Source organism: Panulirus ornatus, chromosome 12 (genome assembly GCF_036320965.1).
Source record: "Panulirus ornatus isolate Po-2019 chromosome 12, ASM3632096v1, whole genome shotgun sequence".
NCBI lineage: Eukaryota > Metazoa > Arthropoda > Malacostraca > Decapoda > Palinuridae > Panulirus > Panulirus ornatus.
The window spans coordinates 30,748,078-30,770,015 of NC_092235.1; the positions used below are offsets into that span (position 1 = coordinate 30,748,078).

The following is a 21,938-nucleotide window of genomic DNA, read 5'->3' on the forward strand; positions in this document are numbered from 1 at the left end:
GAGGTTGTCCTAGGCCTAATTCTTTTCATAATGTTCATTAATGACCGAGAATTCAGTCTCATATCTAAGATCTCCAAATTTGCTGACAATACTAAACTAGGAGGTAGAGCTGTAAACACATGGAACTGTGAGACAATTCAAAGAGATCTTAACTTATTAGCAGAGTGGTCAGACAGAAGGCAAATGAAGTTCAATGTAGACTAAACTAGGAGGTAGAGCTGTAAACAGGCAGGAATTTTAAAATGATTCAAAGATCTTAATTTACTAGCAGAGAGGTCAGACAGATGGCAAATGAAATTCAATGTAGACAAGTGTAAAGTTATGCACTTTGGAGAAAAGAATATTCGTTATGACTATAAACTATTCAGAAACTTTCTAACTAAAGTAAATGAAGAAAAGGAATTTGGACTTGTCATTAGCAACAATCTGAAGCATTAAACAGTGTCAAGCAGCATGTAAAAAAGGAAACCAGATATTAGGTTTCATAGCCAGGAGCATAGATTACAAGACACCAGAAACAATTCTCACATTTTATAATTCTCTTGTAAGACCACACCTGAATATGTAATCCAGTTTTGGTACCCAAACTATATAAAAGACGAGGGAAAATTATGGCAAGTACAAAGACAAGCAACATAATATATCCCATCCCTTACAAATCTGGCATACGAAGAAAGGCTAAAACGATTAGATCTCCTCTCCCTTTAAAAAACATAAGACTTTGCGGCAACTTAATCCGAGTATTCAAAATTCTGAGCAAGTTCAATAATGATAATCATGAACATCTTTTCAAAATACAAGAAAATAAGGTTAAGACAAACAGAATGAAACTCAAAGCTATAAGATGTGCGGTCAGGGGAAAAAGCTTTTCATATAGGTGTGTACAGCACACCTAAATTCTGAACAAGTTCGATAATGATAATCATGAACATCTTTTCAAAATACATGAAAATAAGGTTAAGACAAACAGAATGAAACTCAAAGCTATAAGATGTGCGGTCATGGGAAAAAGCTTTTCATATAGGTGTGTACAGCACTGGAATCAATTACTGTCAGATGTAGTGAATGCTGAGACCATAAATACCTTCAAAAATCGTTTAGACAAACATTCTATAAATTCAAGTACACTCTGAGAAAAGTGCCAGAAAAAACAGTATAAATGACAGCAGTAATGGGGACAGTAGCAGGCTAGTGTGCAGTAGTGCGGGAGTCAGTAATAGCTTAAAAAACTGCTGAGCGGAATTACATTTTGTTGTCAAATTTAACTCCCTTTTCTTCTTTTTTCCAGACAACCCCTCCTGTTGTCTGTCTTTCTCATGTAAAGTCATGTAAACAATAAGGTAGCACCCAAAACTGAAAAAGAATGGCATCATTTACTCTCTCTCTCTCTCAAAACCAAAGCCGTCTATCCACAGAAAAGCCCCACAGACATTTTCATGGTAGTATTCTGATGACTACTTATGATCTGGTTCACACCACTATCAGTAACTCACCCCCAATATACCACTACGCTCTGAGTCTCTCTATCCCATGCATATGAAGCTCTATCATATACGTGGACATACTTGTAGTCCATAGTTGATACGATGATACAAAAGTTTCTTTTCATATCCTCTCACCCTCCAGTATGCTCAGGTCTAAATAACTCAAAGCCTTTTTCATTTCATCCTTCCATCTCCTTCTCTGCTCCCCCTACTTCTGACATATGTCAAACTGTTTTAGGACACCTTCTTCGGTTCTTTCAATCATATTTGACTTAACTATCACATTTCATTCTCTTGTACACAATCAACCCTAAGGCATCTCATTTCCAACAAATCCACTCTCTTCCATTCCTATGCTTCAGGGGACAAGACTCACACCCATACAGCACTATCAGATATACGTGTACTGCCTTCAAGGACAGTGACCTCTCTCCACACACTCAGGAACTTTGCCTCCTCTGCTGTCTCAACTGCCACTGTTTTCCATAACAAAGCTTTCATGGGAACTCTGCTTTAAATTCTAGATTTTCCATGTTCATGGTTGACATATATATGTGATGTATTTCACTAGATATCACAAATAGTTCCGGTTTGAATAAGTTCAAGATCAAGCAGTGACAGTGAATGCATAAAGTTAACAACAAATTATGTTTACTATCATGAGATGCCAAAAACATTTGAAATAAAGATGAATAAACTAATAAATGTACAGTGAAAGTTTGCTTGCACAATTATAAAAAAAATATTCAGTAACTATGCTTGTGAATAATAATGAAAGTTAATGCACTTTACAGTCAATAATTTCACAAAGGCAGAAATAAAGTTTTTGAGTGCAAGAGGTAAACATAGTCATTCAGTAAACATAGATGTAGTCAGTAGGAACATTAAGTAGGAATCAGCAAACACCACGCTAAAGTTTCCCTCTTCCAGTGATCTGTTAAGAGTGAGGCACTGAAGGCCAAAAAGAGGCACTGGAGTTCACTGGTTATGGAGACTATTGCCAAGGCCAACCCACTGAGAGTTCCAGGTGGGAACAGGCATCAGAGAAATTGACAAATAAGCAGTTAGGTAGACATGAACTGCCACCAGAAGTTTGTCGGCTATAGTACATAAATAAAGGAAAGATGGAAAGCAACGTAACCAAAATCTATCTATATCTATCCATATCTCTAATTGCCACTCCTTTAAAGGGAGTTCCAATTGGAACTCCCTTAAAGGAGTGGCCATTGCAACAGTCTCCATAACTAAAAAACTCCAGTGCCACTTCTTAGCCTTTAGTGCCTCACCCTTAGCAAGCACTAGCAGAGGACAAGTCTAGCGCAGTGTTTGCAGAGGCTCCTACCTAACATTCCTAATGACTACTTCTGTAGTCTATCTAGTGCTCCTCCCAACTACTTTTACTTATTGTTACTACCTAATGCTCATACCTAAATCTTCCCACCTACTACTTCTATCTATTGCTCATACCATTTTGCCAAAAGGCAGGGATAGCACACAGTGCTCACCACAGGAAAATCTAGAGTTACGAAGAATGAGCTGCATGAGTTAAGTGTTGTCAAGTGTTAAATATGATAAGGAGAGACTGTATGTTTGTGGGAAGAATGCCAGTAGTCCACATATTAGTGAGACAGAGAGAAAAGACAGCTACCTAGGTCAGAGGAGTGCAACTTGACAACCACTAAAGTGCTGGCTCACTAACGAGATATCACTAACTCTCCTGATACCGAAACAGGTGGTTTCTGCTACACAAAATATATCAAAAATCCCAAACAGTCTAATACCAAGGAAAATTTAGACATAAAACCTGTACAAAACAAAGTCTTGAGAAACTTGTAAATTCCATATACTTACCAAAAGCTGTAGTATTTTTGGAAGCCAATTTATCAAGTAGATCCTTATTTTGCGCAGGATACAGAAAGGACACCAAAGTGCTGCCATCCTTTAGCAAATCAACTTCTTCCATCATCGGCTGACGAACCTTCAAGACAATGTCTGCAAAAAAAAAGAAAAAAATCAATTTCCTGTGTTAATATCCTATTGATGGTAAACTATCTAATACTAATGGTATCTAAACTTAAACACTGGTGAAAGAATATCACAAAAACATTTTGTTAATGCAGTCATAAAGTTCACTAATATACAAAGCTGAATGTAAGATGGAAAGTTTCAAGGAGAGTGTATGATACTACAATTAAAGGAGTGGGTGTGACAGGAGATAGGGTGGAAAAGTACTGGAGACATAGAAACGGTGGAAGAATACATGGAATGGTGTAAGTGAGGGTGGCTTGTAAGAACAAGGATAAGAGGAGATTCTTTTGCAATAGCCACCCCCTTGGTGGGAGTTCCAGGAGGGAAGAGGTGTTAGACAGAAAGTGTGCAGTTACCTGACTGTATGTACAGAAAGGGAGTTTTACATTTGTGGGGTCCCATATCTTGATCATCATCTACTATTCACACAAACTCTTAAATTCATGTATGCTGTCTGCATTAGTCTGTCCTCAGTCCTTCTGTTCTATTCATCCACCACTCTTATACTATAAAAGCATTTCTTTACATCATCATAACTAGTTTCTTAATCAATGCATGTTCTGTCCTCCTAATGCTCCATCTTTAAATCTCTTAAAGAACTTTTCACTGTCCACTGAGTCGATCTCTCTCTAAAAACTCAAAGGCAGTGATCAGATCATCCCATTACCATGCCCTCAGTACTTTTGTTCTATTCATCCATTACTCTAATGCTATAAAAATATTTCTTTATATCACCATCACAAGGTTCTTAATCAATTTCATGTTTTATCTTCTTGTTGCTCTATCCCTAAATCTCTCAAAGGAGTGTTCATCGTCCACACTGTCAATCTCAAAATCTCAGAGGTTATAATCAGGTCACCCATCAACCTTCTCACTTCCAAGGGGTAAATATACAGCTTCCAGCCTTTCCTAGTACCTTAATTCTGGTACCATCTATGTTGCCCTCCTCAGGGCCTTCTTTATTAGCTCACTGTGAAAGCCATACAGAAGATTAAATGTGGCAAGGCAGTGGGAGTGGATAATATTGCAGTTGAATTTATCAGTAAGGGGTAACTGTGTTACTGATTGGTTAGTTGGGATTTTCAATACATGTATGGATCATGGTGAGGTACCTGTGGATTGGCAGAATGTGTGTGTAGTGCCAATGCATAAAGGCGACTGTTCAAACTACAGACGTATAAGCTTACTGAATGTACCTGGTAAATCACACGGGAGAATAGTGAATGAGGTGAGCAGATGTACTGTGCATCAGGCTGGGCTGAAACAGTGTGGTTGCAGAAGTGGTAGAGGATGTGTGGATAAGTTGTTTGCTTTACAAAATGTTTGTGAGAAATACCCAAAGAAACAGAAAGATTTGTATGAGACATTCATGACCTGGAGATGGCATAGGATAGAAATGATAGAGAAGCCTTGAGGAAGGTCTTAAGGATATATAGTGTGGGAAAAACTTTCAAAGACAGTGGTAAGTTTCCAACAAGGGTGTAAGGCACGTGTTTGTGTACTACAAGACAAGAGTGAGTGGTCCCAAGTTAAGGCTGGTCTGTGACACAGGTGTGTGGTGGTACCATGGCTATTTAACTTGCTTATGGATAGGGTGGTGATGGAGGTAAAAGTTACTTGGAGAGAGGGGCAAGTATGCAGTCTGTAGGGGATAATGAGGCTTAGCAAGTGAGCAAGTGAGTCAGTTGTTGTTCGCTAATAATGCAATACTGGTGGCAGATTCATGTGAGAGAGTACAGAAGTTTGTGACTGAGTTTGGAAGTGTGTGTGAAAGGAAGAAGTTACAAGTAAATGTGAATAAAAGCAAGGTTATTCGGTTAAGCAAGGTTTAGGGACAGGTTAGTCGGAGTGTAAATCTGAATGGAGCAAAATTGAAGGAAGTAAAATATTTTAGATATCTGGGAGTGGGCATGGAGGAGAATGGAATCATGGAAGCAGGAGTGTCACAGGGTGAATGAGGGGCCAAAAGGTATGGAAGCACTGAAGAGTGCATGAAAAGAGAGTTGTCATAGTCTGGGAAGGCAAAAATAAGTATTTTTGAAGGTATAGTAATCTAAAAAATACTATATGGATGAGAGGCATGGGTGAAAGATGAGGATGTATGGACAAGGGTGGGTGTCTTGGAAATGAAATGTCTGACGACGATACGTAGTGTGAAGTAGTTTGATAGATTGTCATAATGGGTAAGAGAGAGGTGCAGTAACATAAAGAGTGTGGTTGAGAGAGCTGAGGAGGGTGTGCTGAAGTGGTCTGAACATATGGGTAGAATGCATGAGGAGAGGTTAACAAAGAGGATATGTCTTAGAAGAAGAGGGAATGAGGAAAAGGGGTTGACAAATTGGAGATAGATGGATGGAGTTCTAAAAAAATTTGCGTGATCAGGACCTGAATAGGCAGGAGGGTGAACAGTGTGCATGGAACAGAGTGAACTCAAATGATGTGTTATACATGGGTTGATGTGCTGTCAATGGACTGAACCAGGGCATGCAAAATAGAAACCATACGATGAAGAAATAGCCTCTTTTGCACACATCCACTCTGTAGCTGTCATGTATAATGCACTAACACCAAATTTCCCCATCCACAACCAGGCCCCAAAGAGCAAAAGAAGGGAGCGTTTGATGGTTTCTGGGTCCTTGGTGACTTCAGTAGGCATAATTCCAACACTAGCAATCTAGTGGAGTCTGTCAATGTTGCAAAGTCAAGAGTGAAAGACACCTGGAATACTAGATCCCCCACACCCAACCCACCCACCTAACCCAACCCCCCCAAAAAAAAAAATAAGGTGTAGAGCAATGCTTCAAATGGATTAGTGAATTTCACACAAAAAAATTGATAACATTAAAAATCACAATCAATGACAATAATTTCACTACAGATTATGGAATGCAGTACAGACTGAATTTTGATATCTTTATATGTTAGAACTTACCAATTAAGAAAAACTACATCCTGTACATGAACATTAAACTAAAAACCCTTCAGAATGAGACCTAAAACATGAAAATCCTACAGTTTGTTACCAAGATAAATATCAATATGATCATAATAATTTTACAGAGCTCCAGTTCAAAAAAGATATTTGCCAATTTATCACTACAGCTCCAAGTGCCTCCACTTACTTCCATTACAAAATCCAAAAAATACCAACCTGCTAAAAATGCAGACTTTCTGTCCACAATCTTGGCTCCAGCCTCCTCAAAAGCAGAATTGAGATACTTGGATTCCACACCTGCACCATCTTCCACATTTATGTTAAAGCCTTTTTTGCTAAGAGCGGCCACTGAAGCAGGGGCCAGTGCTACTCTGCAATTAGTCATACAAACAGATAATACTTCAAATCCCCAGAAATAACCAATGGCAGACATGGAGCAAACAATTATATTACAATTCCTGCGGGGTGGGGTTGCACCAGGAATGGATGATGGCAAGCAAGTATAAGTACATGTGTATATATCTATATGTATATGTATGTGAATGTACACATGTATATGTAAGTCTATGTGCATGTATGGGCAGATATGTACATACAGAAGGTTGAAAAGCATGCAAGGAATAAAATGAATTGGAATGATGTGGTATACCAAGGTCAACGTGCTGTCAATAGATTGAACCATGGTAAACCATGGAAAGTTTTGTGGGGCCTGGATGTGGAAAAGGAGCTGTGGTTTTGGTGCATTACACAAGACTGCTAGGGACTGAGTGTGAACAAATGTGGCCTTTTTTGTCTATTCTTAGCACTAACTCACGAGCGACGTGTAGCAGGGTGGCGACACGAATGGATGAAGGCAGCAAGTATGAATATATACATGTGTATATATGCATATGTCTGTGTATGTATATGTATGTATACATTGAAATGTATAGGTATGTATATGTGCGTGTGTGGGCATTTATGTATATACGTGTATGTGGGTGGGTTGGGCCATTCATTCGTCTCTTTCCTTGCACTACCTCGCTAAAGCAGGAGACGGCAATTAAGTAGAATAAAAAGAAAAAAATAAATGTGTATATGAGTGGATGGACCATTCTCCATCTGTTTCCTGGCGCTACCTTGCTGATGCAGGAGACGGCAATCAAGTCAATAACAATAAGAATAATAATAATAAAAATGGGAATGAATAAAGGCAGACAGTATGAATTATGCACATGTGTATATATGTATATGTCTGTGTGTGTATATATATGTATACACTGAGATGTATAGGTATGTATGCGTGTGTGGACGTGTATGTATATACTTGTGTATGTGGGTGGGTTGGGCCATTGTTTCATCTGTTTCCTTGTGCTACCTCGCTAACGCGGGAAACAGCGACAAAGCAAAATATAACATTTTTTTTTTTTTTTTTTTCATACTTTTCGCCATTTCCCGCGATAGCGAGGTAGCGTTAAGAACAGAGGACTGGGCCTCTGAGGAAATAACCTCACCTGGCCCCCTTCTCCGTTCCTTCTTTTGGAAAAAAAAAAAAAAAATAATAAAATAATAAAAATAAAAAGTTGAGAGCAAATGATGTAAGGGGAGTGGGGGAGGAATGGGATGTATTTAGGGAAGCAGTGATGGCTTGTGCAAAAGATGCCTGTGGCATGAGAAAGGTGAGAGGTGGGCAGATTAGAAAAGGTAGTGAGTGGTGGGATGAAGAAGTAAGATTATCAGTGAAAGAGAAGACAGAGGCATTTGGACGATTCTTGCAGGGAAGTAGTGCAAATGACTGGGAGATGTATAAAAGAAAGAGGCAGGAGGTCAAGAGAAAGGTGCAAGAGGTGAAAAAGAGGACAAATGAGAGTTGGGGTGAGAAACTATCATCAAATTTTAGGGAGAATAAGATGATGTTTTGGAAAGAGATAAATAACTACGTAAGACAAGAGAACAAATGGGAACAAGGGTCAAGGGGGTCATGGGGAGGTAACAACAAGTAGTGGTGAAGTGAGAAGGAGACAGAGTGAGTATTTTGAAGATCTGTTGAATGTGTTTGATGATAGAGTGGCAGATATAGGGTGTTTTAGTCAAGATGGTGTGTAAAGTGAGAGGATTAGGGAGAATGGTTGTGAATAAATGTGAATAAGAGCAAGGTTATTAGGTTCAGTAGGGATGAGGGACAAGTCACATGTGTGGTGGGGTGGCAATGGAAATGGATGAAAGCAGCAAGTATGAATATATACATGTGTATATATGTATATGTCTGTGTATGTATACGTGTGTATACATTGAAATGTATATGTATGTATATGTGTGTGTGTGGGAATGTATGTATATACATGTGTATGTGTTTGGGGTGGGCCATTCCTAGTCTGTTTCCTTGCGCTGCCTTGCTAATGCAGGAGACGGCGATTAAGTATAATAATAATAAATAATATGTATTTTTCATACTTGATCACTGTTTCCCACATTCACTCATCCACTCTTTAGCTATCATGTGTAATACGTTGAAACCACAGTTCCCTATCCACAACCAGATCCTACAGACCTTGCTATGGTTCACATGGGCTGCTTTACATGCTCTGGCTCAGTCTCCTGACAGAATATTGATCCCTGTATACCACATCATTCCAGTTCACCCTATCCCTACCTATCTATCTATGTTTTGATGCCTGTTCCCTTCTGAACTCCCTCAACTGGGGGGCCATAGCAAAGAGTCTCCATAATGTTAAACTCTAGTGCCACTTACTAGCCTTTAGTGCCTTACCCTTAACAGGACACTGGCAGAGAGCAACTCTATCACAGTGTTTTCAGAGGCTCCTACCTAATGTTCTAACTTACTATATCTACCCAATGCTCCCAACTAATTCTCTTACCTACTACTTCTATCTATTGCTCCTACCATTTCACCAAAAGGCAGGGCTTGCACGAAGCATTCACCACAGGAAAATCTAGAGTTGTGAAGAATGAGTTGCTTGAGTTTAAGCATTGTCAAGTGTCATGTGTGACAAAGAAAGATCACATGTTTGTGAACAGAATACCAGCAGTCCATGTGTACGTGAAACAGAAAGAAAAGACAGTTACCTCAGTCAAAGGAGTGCAACTTGAAAACCACTGCAGTGCTGGTTCACTGCATAGCTGTCACTAACCCTCCTAATACCCAGGCAAATAGTAACGGTATTATATCTCCCTGGTCAGTGGCTGCTTACCATAACCACCTACTCTATCTTATGCATGAGTGTCACCCTCCTGCATGTTCAGGGCCTCATCACACAAAAATCTTACTCACTCTTTCCTTCCTCTCCAATTTCATCTCCCCCTTCCCCTTGTTCCATCCACCTCAGACACATATCCTCTTTGTCAACCTCTCCAAACTCTTTCTCTCCTTAAGCACAAGCCTGAAACTTAAGCACATATGTATGTCTGATCATGACCTTGTGGAGGTGAGGGTGAAGTTTTGTAGAGGTTTTTGAAACAGAGGAAGTGTTATGGGTGAGAAGAGAGTGGATAAAGTAAATGAGCTTGGAAAAGAGAGTCGTGTGAAGAATGCCAAGAGAGACTGTATAGTATTGCAAAAGGTGAGAATAAAAAGCTAAGATAATGGGCAAGGAATGGGAGGTATTTAGGAAAGCAGTGGTGGCATATGCAAGAGATGTATAAGGCAGGTGTAAAGTGGGAGGTGGACAGGTTAGAAAGTGTAATGAGTGGTGGGATATCTAAGTACAGATGCAAGAGAAAAGAGGTAATGGGTGGTATTCACAGGGATGGAGTGCAAATGACTAGATAAATAACAGAAAGCAGCAAGAGGTCAAGAAGACAGTAGAGGGTGTTGAAAAATAGGGCAAATGAAAGATGGGCTCAGTATCAGCATACATCAGGGAACTTAATATATTTGGAAAATGTTTAATAGCAAGCTCAAAAAAAAAGATAAATGGGAACATAGAAACAAGCAAATTAGGCAACAGTAACAGATATTGATGAACTGAACAGGAGATGGAGTATTTTGAAGGACTGTTGAATGCGTCTGATGATAAGGTGACAGATGGGGAGAATTTGGTTCAGGATGATATGTAAAGTGAGTCATGGAGAGTGGTTTGATGAAGAGAAATGAGGTGGTGAAAGCCTTGTGTTAGATGAAATGTGGCAACACGACAGGGGTAGATGATACTTGCAGCTAAATTTCTTAAAAAGGGGGTCACCGTATTGTTGATTGGCTAGCTAAGATTTTCAGTGTATGTATGCATCATGATGAGGTGTCTAGGGATTAATGAAGCACATGTATAGCACCACTGTATAAACCCTAGAGGAACAAAGACGAGTGTTCAAATTTTAGAGGTATAAACTTGTTGGGTTTGCCTGGTACTTATTATGGGAGAGTAGTGATTGAAAGGGTAAAAGCATGTACAGAGCATCAGACCAAGATGAAACAATGTGATTTCAGAAGTGACAGAGGATGTGTGGATCAGATGTCTGCTTCAAAGGAAGTGTGTGAGAAAAAGAAACAGAAGGATTTATATATGGCATTTATGGATCTGGAGAAAGAATATAATAAAGGATGATAAAGATGTCTTGTGGAAGGTCTTAAGAATATATGGTCTGAGAGGAAAGCTGCAAGATGCAGTGAGCAGTTTTCATCAAGGGCTTAAGACATGTAAGTGGGGAGAGTGAGTGGTACCATGTAAAGGTCAGTCTATGGCAGGGGTGTGTGATGTCATCATGTTGTATGGATGTGAGAGATGTGCGAAGGAGGGTGGATGTGTTGGAAATTAAATATATATGGCATATTATATGTTGAACTCAATCTCCCTCAACACCCCATCTATAAACAAATTAAAGAGAGTTTGTGGCATCCCACCACCCACCAACACAAACCACCCTTCACTTGGAATCACTCACTCTACTCTCTTGCAACTCATACACATGCCTTACACTCTTGATAAAAACTTCTCACTACTTCCAGTAGCTTTCTCCTCTGACAATACATTCATAAGATCTTACACAAGGGATCTCTATCAATCCCATCAAAGCCACATACAAATCATTCTGTTTTTAAGCATGTCACAAACACTCTTCCGCAAAACTTACAGGTACACTCAACAAACTCACACCTCTGTAATTCAAACAATCACCTTTGTCCTCCTTCTCTTTATACAATGGCACTGTGCATACATTCCATCCATCCTTGGGCATCTAACCATGATCCACATGTGCAATGAAAATCCTAAATAACTAATCAACAACATAGTCTCCCACTTTTTAAAAAATCTAGCCACAATACTATTCACTCCAGCTGCCTCGTCACATTCTATCATATGCAAGACTTTTATAGCCTCTTCTCTCTTCAGCAACAGCTTGGTCGACCAACAACCCAATTCTGCAGCCTTAGCCTAGCCTGGGTTGTTGAGGTGAAGACTCGTGAAGACAAACCAAACTACTCTTCATGACTCTCACTTTGCACACTTTCCCAAACACAATGGCCTACATTCACTGCCCTATCATCAAACACATTCAATAATTCTTCAAAATACTCACTCCATCTTCTCCACACCTCATCACTACCTGTTACCACTTCTCCATTTGCCCCTTTCACTGATGTTCCCATTTGTTCTCTTGGTTTTTTGCACAGCATTAAGCTTCTTTCAAAACATTTTCTTATTCTACCTGAAGTTTACCTATACTCATTTACACCAACTCTCATTTGCCCTCTTTTACAACCCGTGCACCTTCCTCTTGGCCTCTTACTCTTACCACTTTCTCTTGTACATCTCCTAATCATTCACATTCCTTCCCTGTAATTACCACCCATGCACCACTCTTCTCTTTCACTAGCTACATTCCTTCTTTATCCCACCTCTCACTACCCTTTCTCACCTGCTCATCTCCCATTTTCTGCATACCACCACATATCTTGCATATGCCAGCAATGCTTCCTTAACTATCTCCCATTCCTCACCCACTCCCCTTCCTTCTTTAACCTCGTCTTCTGCCATTTTACAACCAATCTCTCTGGGTATTTCTTCCCACATATCTCTTTTTCAAACTCACTCACTTTCACCACTCTCTTCTCATTAATACAATTTCCTCTTTTCCAAAAAAAAAAACTACAAATGTTCACCCTTACCTCCTCCAGGTAATGGTCGGACATCCCACCAGATGCACCTCTTAGCACATTCACATTCAAAAGTCTCTCTTTAGCTCACCCATCAATTAGAATGCAATCCAATGATGCCCTTTCATCATCTTTCCTACTCACCCAAATATACTTATTCATGTTCTCTTAAAACCATGTATTACCAATCACCAGTTAAAAAGTGTAAAGAAATATTCTTATACTATGAGAGCCATGGATGAATGGAATAAAATGACTGAAATTTGGTTCATGCATATGTAAATAAATGAAGTTACATGACAGTAAAGGATGGTCATGAGATATTAAACTTCCTTCTCATACAGCACAAATAGGTAACCACGTGATAGAGACCGTCTTCATGCCATTCCTTCCACATACCTCCTCTCATTCTGCCAGATTTCCTTGGGAACACCAATGGTTATGTTCTTATAAGGTATGCCAGGGATGGCCTCAGCAGGAGTGGCAGCCTCATGGAGACGTGCATGGGTGCGCAAGCCTCTGATAGAACTGATGAGCCGTCCACGTCCACTTCCCACCGTTGGCTCTAAAGTTGTCAGCGAGATGCGCAGAAGCGATGCCATCTTTATAAAGCACAATATTTCAGTATGGCAAATTTCAGATTATCTTTTATAATGCGATAATGACACTATAATGAACATTAAATCAGAAAACGTATTTGCTCAGCATATACCATTATAAATAACACAGCAGTGGATTCCCATGGTGTAGCAGTCAACGATCCTGACTGTGATGCATTCATGGGCTGCCCAGGGTCAAGGGCAAAGGTTTGAATCCTGGTTGCAGCTGTGAGTCAACAGTCAACCCAACCCAGCTTTTCATCCACCCCTAGGGCTTGGTCAATAAAATGGGTACCTGGCTCAGGCTAGGGTGTGTGTGTGTGTGTGTGTGTGTGTGTGTGTGTGTGTGGATGCGAGGGGTGGGCTGTAACAGAGTTGTGAGGAGGAAGGTGGATGTGCTGGAAATGAGATGTTTGAGGACAATATGTGGTTTGATCGAGTAAGTAATAAAAGGGTAAGAGAGATGTGTGGTAGTAAAAAGAGTGTGGAAGAGAGCAGAAGAGGGTGTTTTGAAGTGGTTTGGTCACATGGAAAGAATGAGTGAGGAAAGATTGACAAAGAGGATATATGTGTCAGAGGTGGAGGAACAAGGAGAAGTGGGAGACCAAATTGGAGGTGGAAAGATGGAGTGAAAAAGATTTTGAGTGATCGGGACCTGAACATGCAGGAGGGTGAAAGGCGTGCAAGGAATAGAGTCAACTGGAACAATGTGGTATACCGGGGTCGACATGCTGTCAATGGATTGAACCAGGGCATGTGAAATGCCTGGGGTAAACCATGGAAAGTTTTGTGGGGCCTGGATGTGGAAAAGGAGCTTTGGTTTCGGTGCATTATATATGACACCTAGAGACTGAGTGTGAACGAATGTGTCCTTTCTTGTCTTTTCCTAGTGCTACCTCGCACACATGCGGGGGAGGGGGTTATCATCTCATGTGTGGCAGGGTGGCAACAGGAATGAACAAGGGCAGACAGTGTGAATTATGTACATGTGTAGTATATATGTATATGTCTGTGTGTGTATATATATATGTATACGTTGAGATGTATAGGTATGTATATGTGTGTGTGTGGACATGTATGTATATACATATGTATGTGGCTGGGTTGGGCCATTCTTTCATCTGTTTCCTTGTGCTACCTCGCTAACGCGGGAGACAGCAACAAAGTATAATAAATATATAAGAACCAAGAGAGGACATAACATGAAGAAAGTTGTTAAAATGGATGTAAAAAGGACTTTTAAAGTTAAGAGTGATGGATGAATGGAACAGACTGAACAAGAAAGCAGTTAATGCAAACAGCATACACATATTCAAAATTGTATAATAGCAAAGAATACTCAAATGATGGGACCCCATGAATTTAAAAATGTCCCCCCCCCTCATACTAAACAAGTAGGTAATCAATTACAGGCCAAACTGAGCTAACAAAACAAGTCTTTTAATCTAAAAACAGATGTGTCATGCAGAGAGGGTTCTGGCTTCCTGGACAAATATAAATGTGTTTCCCACTGACAATGGTGGGTGAATTCAATGAATTATCTCCAAGGTTTGACTAAGAATAAATCATGAAATTCTTCAGTAGTAATCTTTCAAGAACCAATCTAAATAGTGTTAATTCAAAGCTTGCTAATTCTATTTTTGCCAAAATACCTAAGGTATACCTACGGAATATCAATAATTACTTGGTTCTTATGTATGCACATTACATGTTTTAATATCTATTCTTGCAGCACCAAGATCTCTCAAAAAGCATTTTTTATCAGAATTCTGGAAGTGTTACGTTGATAGAAAATTCCATTAGGTTGTAATGGTGGGAGGTCATTAAAATTTCTCATGAAGAAAGGATTGAAGAGCATATCCCAAGTGAGGCTGGACAAGTTCATCCTAAAGTTAGACAATGGTTCCTAAAAGACTCTCTTGTATGAGGTGGCACCATTACTAGCTCCATTTTTGCCAAAAAGAATTACAAAAAGAGCTTCTTAAATATCAGATGGATCTGAATCTTCAGGAAACAAGTGAAAAAAAAAGTTCCAGACCATGTGATAGTGTGAATCAAAACATTACGGAATATGTCCCTCATCATATGTTCTCTAGATTTTTTACCATAAAACACTGCTTGAGAAAATCCATGCTAGGCTTCTCACCCTTTGCTGATGTGTTCTAGGTATCAGTTGAGGGAATGCAATGCTTACAAAATTTCTGATACCAAGATTCTCTCTCCCACTCTAGGGCTAAGAAAATCACTATATTTCAAAAACCAATTTTGGGTAGAATTACTCCACTAGATTAAATGGGTTAATGAGTTAAATTTTGTTCAAATAGCTTCAATCTACGATCAAGGAAGCTGCTGCGACTGACCCTTTGTCTAGCTCTGAAGATACATACTTTGATAACCAAGGAACAATGCTGACCCAAGACTGGTGGAGGCCAGCTGGGGACGGTGAAGACCAGCTAGGGATGGTGGAGACCAACTGGGGATCGTGGAGGCCAGCTGGGGTTGGTGGATGACAGCTAAGAATGGTCAAGTCAACTGGTGCTGGAGACCAGCTGGGGATAATAGAGGCTAGGTAGGGATAGTAAAGACCAGCTAGGGCTAGTGGAGACCAACTAGGGCTGATAGAGACCACATAGGGATGGTGAGGATAAGCGAAGGATGGTATAAACCCACTAGGGATGGTGGAGACCACTTAGGGATGGTAGAGGCCCACTAGGGATGGTAGAGGACCTCTAGAGATGGTGGAGGCTTGTTAAGGAGGGTGAAGACCAGCTGAGGCTGGTAAAGACCAACAAGAGATGGTGGAGACCATCTAGGAATGTTGGAGGCCTACTAGGGATGGTGGAGAGAAGCTGGGGATGGTAAAGGCCCACAAAGGATGGTGAAAACCCACAAGGGATTGCAGAAACCTGCTGCGGATGGAGACCAGCTAGGGATGGTGGAGACCAGATGGTGATGGTGAAGGCCAACTAGAGATGTTGGAGACTAGCTACAACTGATGGAGACCAGATGATGGTGAAGGCCAGCTAGAGATGGTGAAGGTTAGCTGTGACTGATGGAGACCAGATGGTGATGGTGAAGGCCAGCTAGAGATGGTTAGCTGTGACTAATGGAGACCAGATGGTGAAGGCCAGCTAGAGATGGTGGAGACTAGCTCCAACAGATGGAGACCAGATGGTGATGGTGAAGGCCAGCTAGAGATAGTGAAGTTAGCTGTGACTGAAGACCAGATGGTGATGGCGAAGGCCAGCTAGAGATGGTGGAGACTAGCTGCACCTGATGAAGACCAGATGGTGATGCCCAGCTAGAGATGGTGAAGGTTAGCTGTGACTGATGGAGACCAAATGGTGATGAAGGCCAGCTAGAGATGGAAGACTGGCTGCAGCTGATGGAGACTAGCTGGGGCTGAAGAATAGTTAAGGCTGGTGGAGAACAGCCTGGGATAGTAGAGACCATCTGCTCAGAATTGTAGAGATATGCCAGGGATGATAGAGACCGGCTAGGGATGGTGGAGACCAGTTAAGGATAGTGAATACCAGCTGGGGATGGTGGAGACCAGTTAAGGAAAGTGAATACCAGCTGGGGATGGTGAAGACCAGATTAGGATGAAGGAGACCAGTCAGACAGGGTAGACCAGCTGGGGATGGTGGTAACCAGCTGAAGATGGTTAAGGCCACCTATGGTTTCTGAAGACCAGCTTGGGATAGTAGAGGTCAGCAATGGATAATACAGACCAGGAGGGGGAGACAAGTTAAGAAATGATGGAGACCAGCTAGGGATGGTGGAGACTGGCTAGGGATGGTGGAGACAACAAAGAGATGATGGAGACCAGCTTAGGATGGTGGGGACAAGGTAGGGATGATGAAGACCAGATAGGGATGATGGAGACCAGCTAGGGATAGTGGAGACAAGGTAGGGATGATGGAGACCAGTTATGGATGGTGGAGACAAGGTAGGGATAATGAAGACCAGTTAGGGATGGTGGAGACTAGCTGGGGAAAGTGGAGACCAGCTAGGGATGGTAGGGATGATAGAGACCAGCTGGAGATGGTGGAGACAAGGTAGGGATGATGAAGCCCAGTTAGGAATGGTGGAGACCAGCTGGGGATGCTAAAGACCAGTTGGGGATGGTAGGGGTAAGGTAGGGATGGTGAAGACCAGCTGGGGATGGTAGGGGTAAGGTAGGGATGGTGAAGACCAGCTGGGGATGGTAGGGGTAAGGAAGGGATGGTGGAGACAAGGTTAGGATGATGGAGACTGGCTGGGGATGGTGGAGGGCAGCTAGGGATGGTGGAGGACAGCTGGGGATAGTGAAGAGCTGCTGGGGATGGTGGAGGACAGCTTGGGATAGTGGAGACCTGCTGGGGATGGTGGAGACCTGTTGGGGACGATGGAGACCAGCTGGGGATGATGGAGACCAACAGGGAATGATGGAGACCAGCTGGGGATGGTGAAATCCTGTTGGGGATGGTAGAGACCAACAGTGGATGGTGGAGACTAGCTGCAACTGATGGATACCAGCTGGGGATGATGGAGACCAGCTGGGGATATTGAAAGTCTGCGGAGGATAGTAGAAGCCAGCTGGGGATGGCCGAGGCCAGCTAAGGATAGTGGAGACCTGCTGGGGATGGTGGAGACCGGCTGGGGATGGCAGAGACCAGCTGGGGATGGTAGAGGACAGCTAAGAATGGTGGAGACCAATAGGGGCTGCAGGAGGCCAGCTATGAATGGTGGAGACCAACAGGAGCTGCTGGAGGCCAGCTAAAAATGGTGGAGACCAGCTAAGAATGGTGGAGACCAACAGGAGCTGCTGGAGGCCAGCTTAGGGTGGTGGAGACCAGCCAGGGATAGTAGGGTGGGTAATAAGTTGTAGCAAGTCAGAAATAAGATGGATTACATAAAGTGAGTAGCCACCATTACTGGCTGGAGAACACCATTAAAACTTGACCACTGTACCTGGATATCCCTACTCCACTATACTTGACTACTGTACCTGGATATCCCTACTCCACTATACTTGACTACTGTACCTGGATATCCCTACTCCACTATACGACCATTGTACCTGGATATCCCTACTCCACTATACTAGACCACTGTACCTGGATATCCCTACTCCACTATACTAGACCACTGTACCTGGATATCCCTACTCCACTATACTAGACCACTGTACCTGGATATCCCTACCCCACTAAACTTGACTACTGTATTTGGATATCCCTACTCCACTATACTTGACTACTGTACCTGGATATCCCTACTCCACTATACTTGACTACTGTACTTGGATATCCCTACTCCACTATACTAGACCACTGTACCTGGATATCCCTACTCCACTATACTAGACCACTATACCTGGATATCCCTACTCCACTATACTTGACCACTGTACCTGGATATCCCTACTCCACTATACTTGACTACTGTACCTGGATATCCCTACTCCACTATACTAGACTACTGTACCTGGATATCCCTACTCCACTATACTAGACCACTGTACCTGGATATCCCTACTCCACTATACTAGACCACTGTACCTGGATATCCCTACTCCACTATACTTGACTACTGTACCTGGATATCCCTACTCCACTATACTAGACCACTGTACCTGGATATCCCTACTCCACTATACTAGACCACTGTACCTGGATATCCCTACTCCACTATACTTGACTACTGTACCTGGATATCCCTACTCCACTATACTAGACCACTGTACCTGGATATCCCTACTCCACTATACTTGACTACTGTACCTGGATATCCCTACTCCATTATACTAGACCACTGTACCTGGATATCCCTACTCCACTATACTTGACTACTCTACCTGGATATCCCTACTCCACTATACTAGACTACTGTACCTGGATATCCCTACTCCAATATACTAGACTACTGTACCTGGATATCCCTACTCCAATATACTAGACTACTGTACCTGGATATCCCTACTCCAATATACTAGACTACTGTACCTGGATATCCCTACTCTATATTTGGGACGGGTGTAACATATTTCTGAACCTTATTATATCGACATGCCAATCAAACCACAAGATAAACATAGAACATATCTTACCGTCGAGTTCAATTAAAGGAACTAAAGAAGAAAAAGAAGGATGGGAGATTTGTGGACGTAGTAATAAGTTCTGCCTGCCGGCCAGGCAGATGAGCAGGGTGGTGGTGGAGGTGGCCGGCGTCTGCTTGTGCTGCCCCACACATGCGCCCTCTCTCCTTCATCCTCCACTTTATCATATAGTTTGATCTTATATAATATATTATATTCTATATCATACTTAAAGATATAAACTGATAAGATGTGACATATTCAATATCTTATAGTAATACTATTTCAAGATTAGGCAACTTTTATAATGAAAATAGTGAGTAGTGTGTAAAGGTGCATGACCAGTGAGTGTCGGTGTGTGTCGACTGGCCGGTCAGCTGTTGTGTCCAGACTGCAGCTGCACGTACTCACAACACCAGCTTACTCCACCACAACTTCCATCATGGCTTCACTTATTGTCAATATGGCAAAAGCTGCCTTAATATCACTGCCCCAACAAGCCAGAGTGGTGATTCCGACGGTACTAAACCAGAAAAGGCCATGTGAGTACCTGACCATTCTCCTTGTAGTTAGCGTCCTAGATGTGTGGCACGTATATACGCCACCATTCCCCTTACTGTACCCTGGTATACACGCCACCACTACCATACTGTACCCTGGTATATACGCTGCCAGTACCATACTGTACCCTGGTATATATGCTGCCAGTACCATATTATACTCGTATATACATCACCACTACCCTGCTGTTCCCTGGTATATACACCACCACTATCATACTGTACCCTGGTATATACGCTTCCAGTACCATGCTGTATCCTGGTATATATGCTGCCAGTACCATACTATACTCGTATATACATCACTACCCTACTGTACCCTGGTATATACTACACCACTTCCATACTGTACCCTGGTATATATGTTGACAGTACGATGCTATACCCTGGTATACACACTGCCAGTACCCTCCTTTACCCCAGGTATACACGCCGCCAATACCCTACTGTACCCTTGAAATGCAGGCCACCAGTACCCTATCTGTACCCCTGGTATACATGCCGCCAGTACCCTACTGTAACCCTTGTATACACGCCACCAGTACCCTACTGTAACCCTTGTATACACACCGCCAGTACCCTACCTTTACCCTAATATACAAGCCACCAGTACTCTTCCTGTGTATACCCCCCCCCCCCCGCCAGTATCCAATTGTACCCCTGGTATACACTCCGCCATTATTGTATTGTTCCTCTGATGTGCAAATTGTGAGTACTGTACTGTACCCAGGTGTGCACACCACCTGTACTGAGACCCAGGTGTGCACACTAGTACTGTACTGTACCCAGATGTGCACACCGCCAGTACTGTACTCTGCCCCAGTAATGCGCACCACCAGTAGTGTACTGTAACCCATGTGTGCACGCCACCAGTACTGTCCTGTAACCCAGATGTGCACACCACCAGTATTGTATTGTACCCTAGGTGTGCACACCTGTACTGTACTGTACCCAAGGTGTGCACATCACCAGTACTGTATCCCAGGTGTGCACACTACCAGTACTTCACTGTACCCCAGGTATGCACTCTACCAGTACTGTACTGTACCCCAGGTATGCATACCACCAGTACTGTACCCCAGGTGTGCATACCTCCAGTACTGTATAGTACACACTACCAGTCCTATATTGTGCCCCAGGTGTGCACACCACCAGTACTATATCCCACGTGTGCACGCCACTAGGACTATTGCACCCCCGGTGTGCACACCACGTACTGTGCCTTAGATGTGTACACCAGTACTGTACTGTACCCGAGGTGTGCACATCACCAGTACTGTACTGTATCCGAGGTGTACTTACCACCAGTACTATAATCCAGGTGTGCTCGCCACCAGTACTTTGCCCTAGGTGTGCACACCACTTGTACTGTACTGTGCTCCAGTTGTGTACACCACCAGTACTGTACTATACCCTAGGTGTTCACGCCACCAATACTATATCCCAGGTGTGAACACTAGTACCGTGCCCTAGGTGTGCACACCATCAGTACTGTACTGTACCCCAGGTGTGCACGCCACCAGTACTATATCTCAGGTGTGAACACTAGTACTGTGCCCTAGGTGCGCATACCACCAGTACTGTACTGTACCCCAGGTGTGCACACCAGTACTGTACTGTACCCAGGTGTGCACACCACCAGTACTCTACCCCTGGTGTTCGCACCACCAGTACTGCACCCAGGTGTGCACACCACCAGCACTGTACTGTACCCCAGATGTGCACTACACCAGTACTGTACTGTACCCAGGTGTGCACACCACAAGTACTGTACTATACCCCTGGTGTTCGCATCACCAGCACTGTACCCAGGTGTGCACACCACCAGTACTGTACTATACCCCAGGTGTGCACTACACCAGTACTGTAAAATACCCCAGGTGTGCACTACACCAGTACTGTACTGTACCTAGGTGTGCACACAACCAGTACTCTACTATACCCCTGGTGTTCACACCACCAGTGCTGTACACAGGTGTGCACACCATCAGTACTGTACCCCAGTTGTGCACACCAGTACTCTATTGTGTCCCAGTTGTGCACACCACCATTACTGTTCCGTGTCCCGTCTGCACACCACCAGTACTATACCCCAGGTGTGCACACCACCAGTACTGTACTATACCGAGGTGTGCACACCACCATTATTATATCCCAGGCGT

The 21,938-nt window shown here is 42.5% G+C and overlaps 2 protein-coding genes across 2 annotated transcripts in view; one reads left to right on the forward strand and one right to left on the reverse strand.

The window, feature by feature from the left end:
• LOC139751997 (NAD(P) transhydrogenase, mitochondrial-like) overlaps positions 1-19,387 on the reverse strand; it is a 129,822-nt gene extending 110,435 nt beyond the window's left edge. Inside the window, exons 1-4 of the mRNA XM_071667758.1 lie at positions 19,229-19,387; positions 12,938-13,140; positions 6,664-6,818; positions 3,336-3,476 (exon numbers count right to left, since the gene is read on the reverse strand). Of these exons, the coding sequence (XP_071523859.1) occupies positions 3,336-3,476; positions 6,664-6,818; positions 12,938-13,140 (499 nt within the window). The 5' untranslated portion in view covers positions 19,229-19,387. The remainder of the gene's footprint in view (positions 1-3,335; positions 3,477-6,663; positions 6,819-12,937; positions 13,141-19,228) is intronic.
• Positions 19,388-19,560: 173 nt separating this feature from the next.
• The window catches only part of LOC139751998 (isocitrate dehydrogenase [NADP], mitochondrial-like), a 96,537-nt gene continuing 94,159 nt past the window's right edge, over positions 19,561-21,938 (forward strand). Inside the window, exon 1 of the mRNA XM_071667759.1 lies at positions 19,561-19,758. Coding sequence (XP_071523860.1) covers positions 19,659-19,758 — 100 coding nt within the window. The 5' untranslated portion in view covers positions 19,561-19,658. The remainder of the gene's footprint in view (positions 19,759-21,938) is intronic.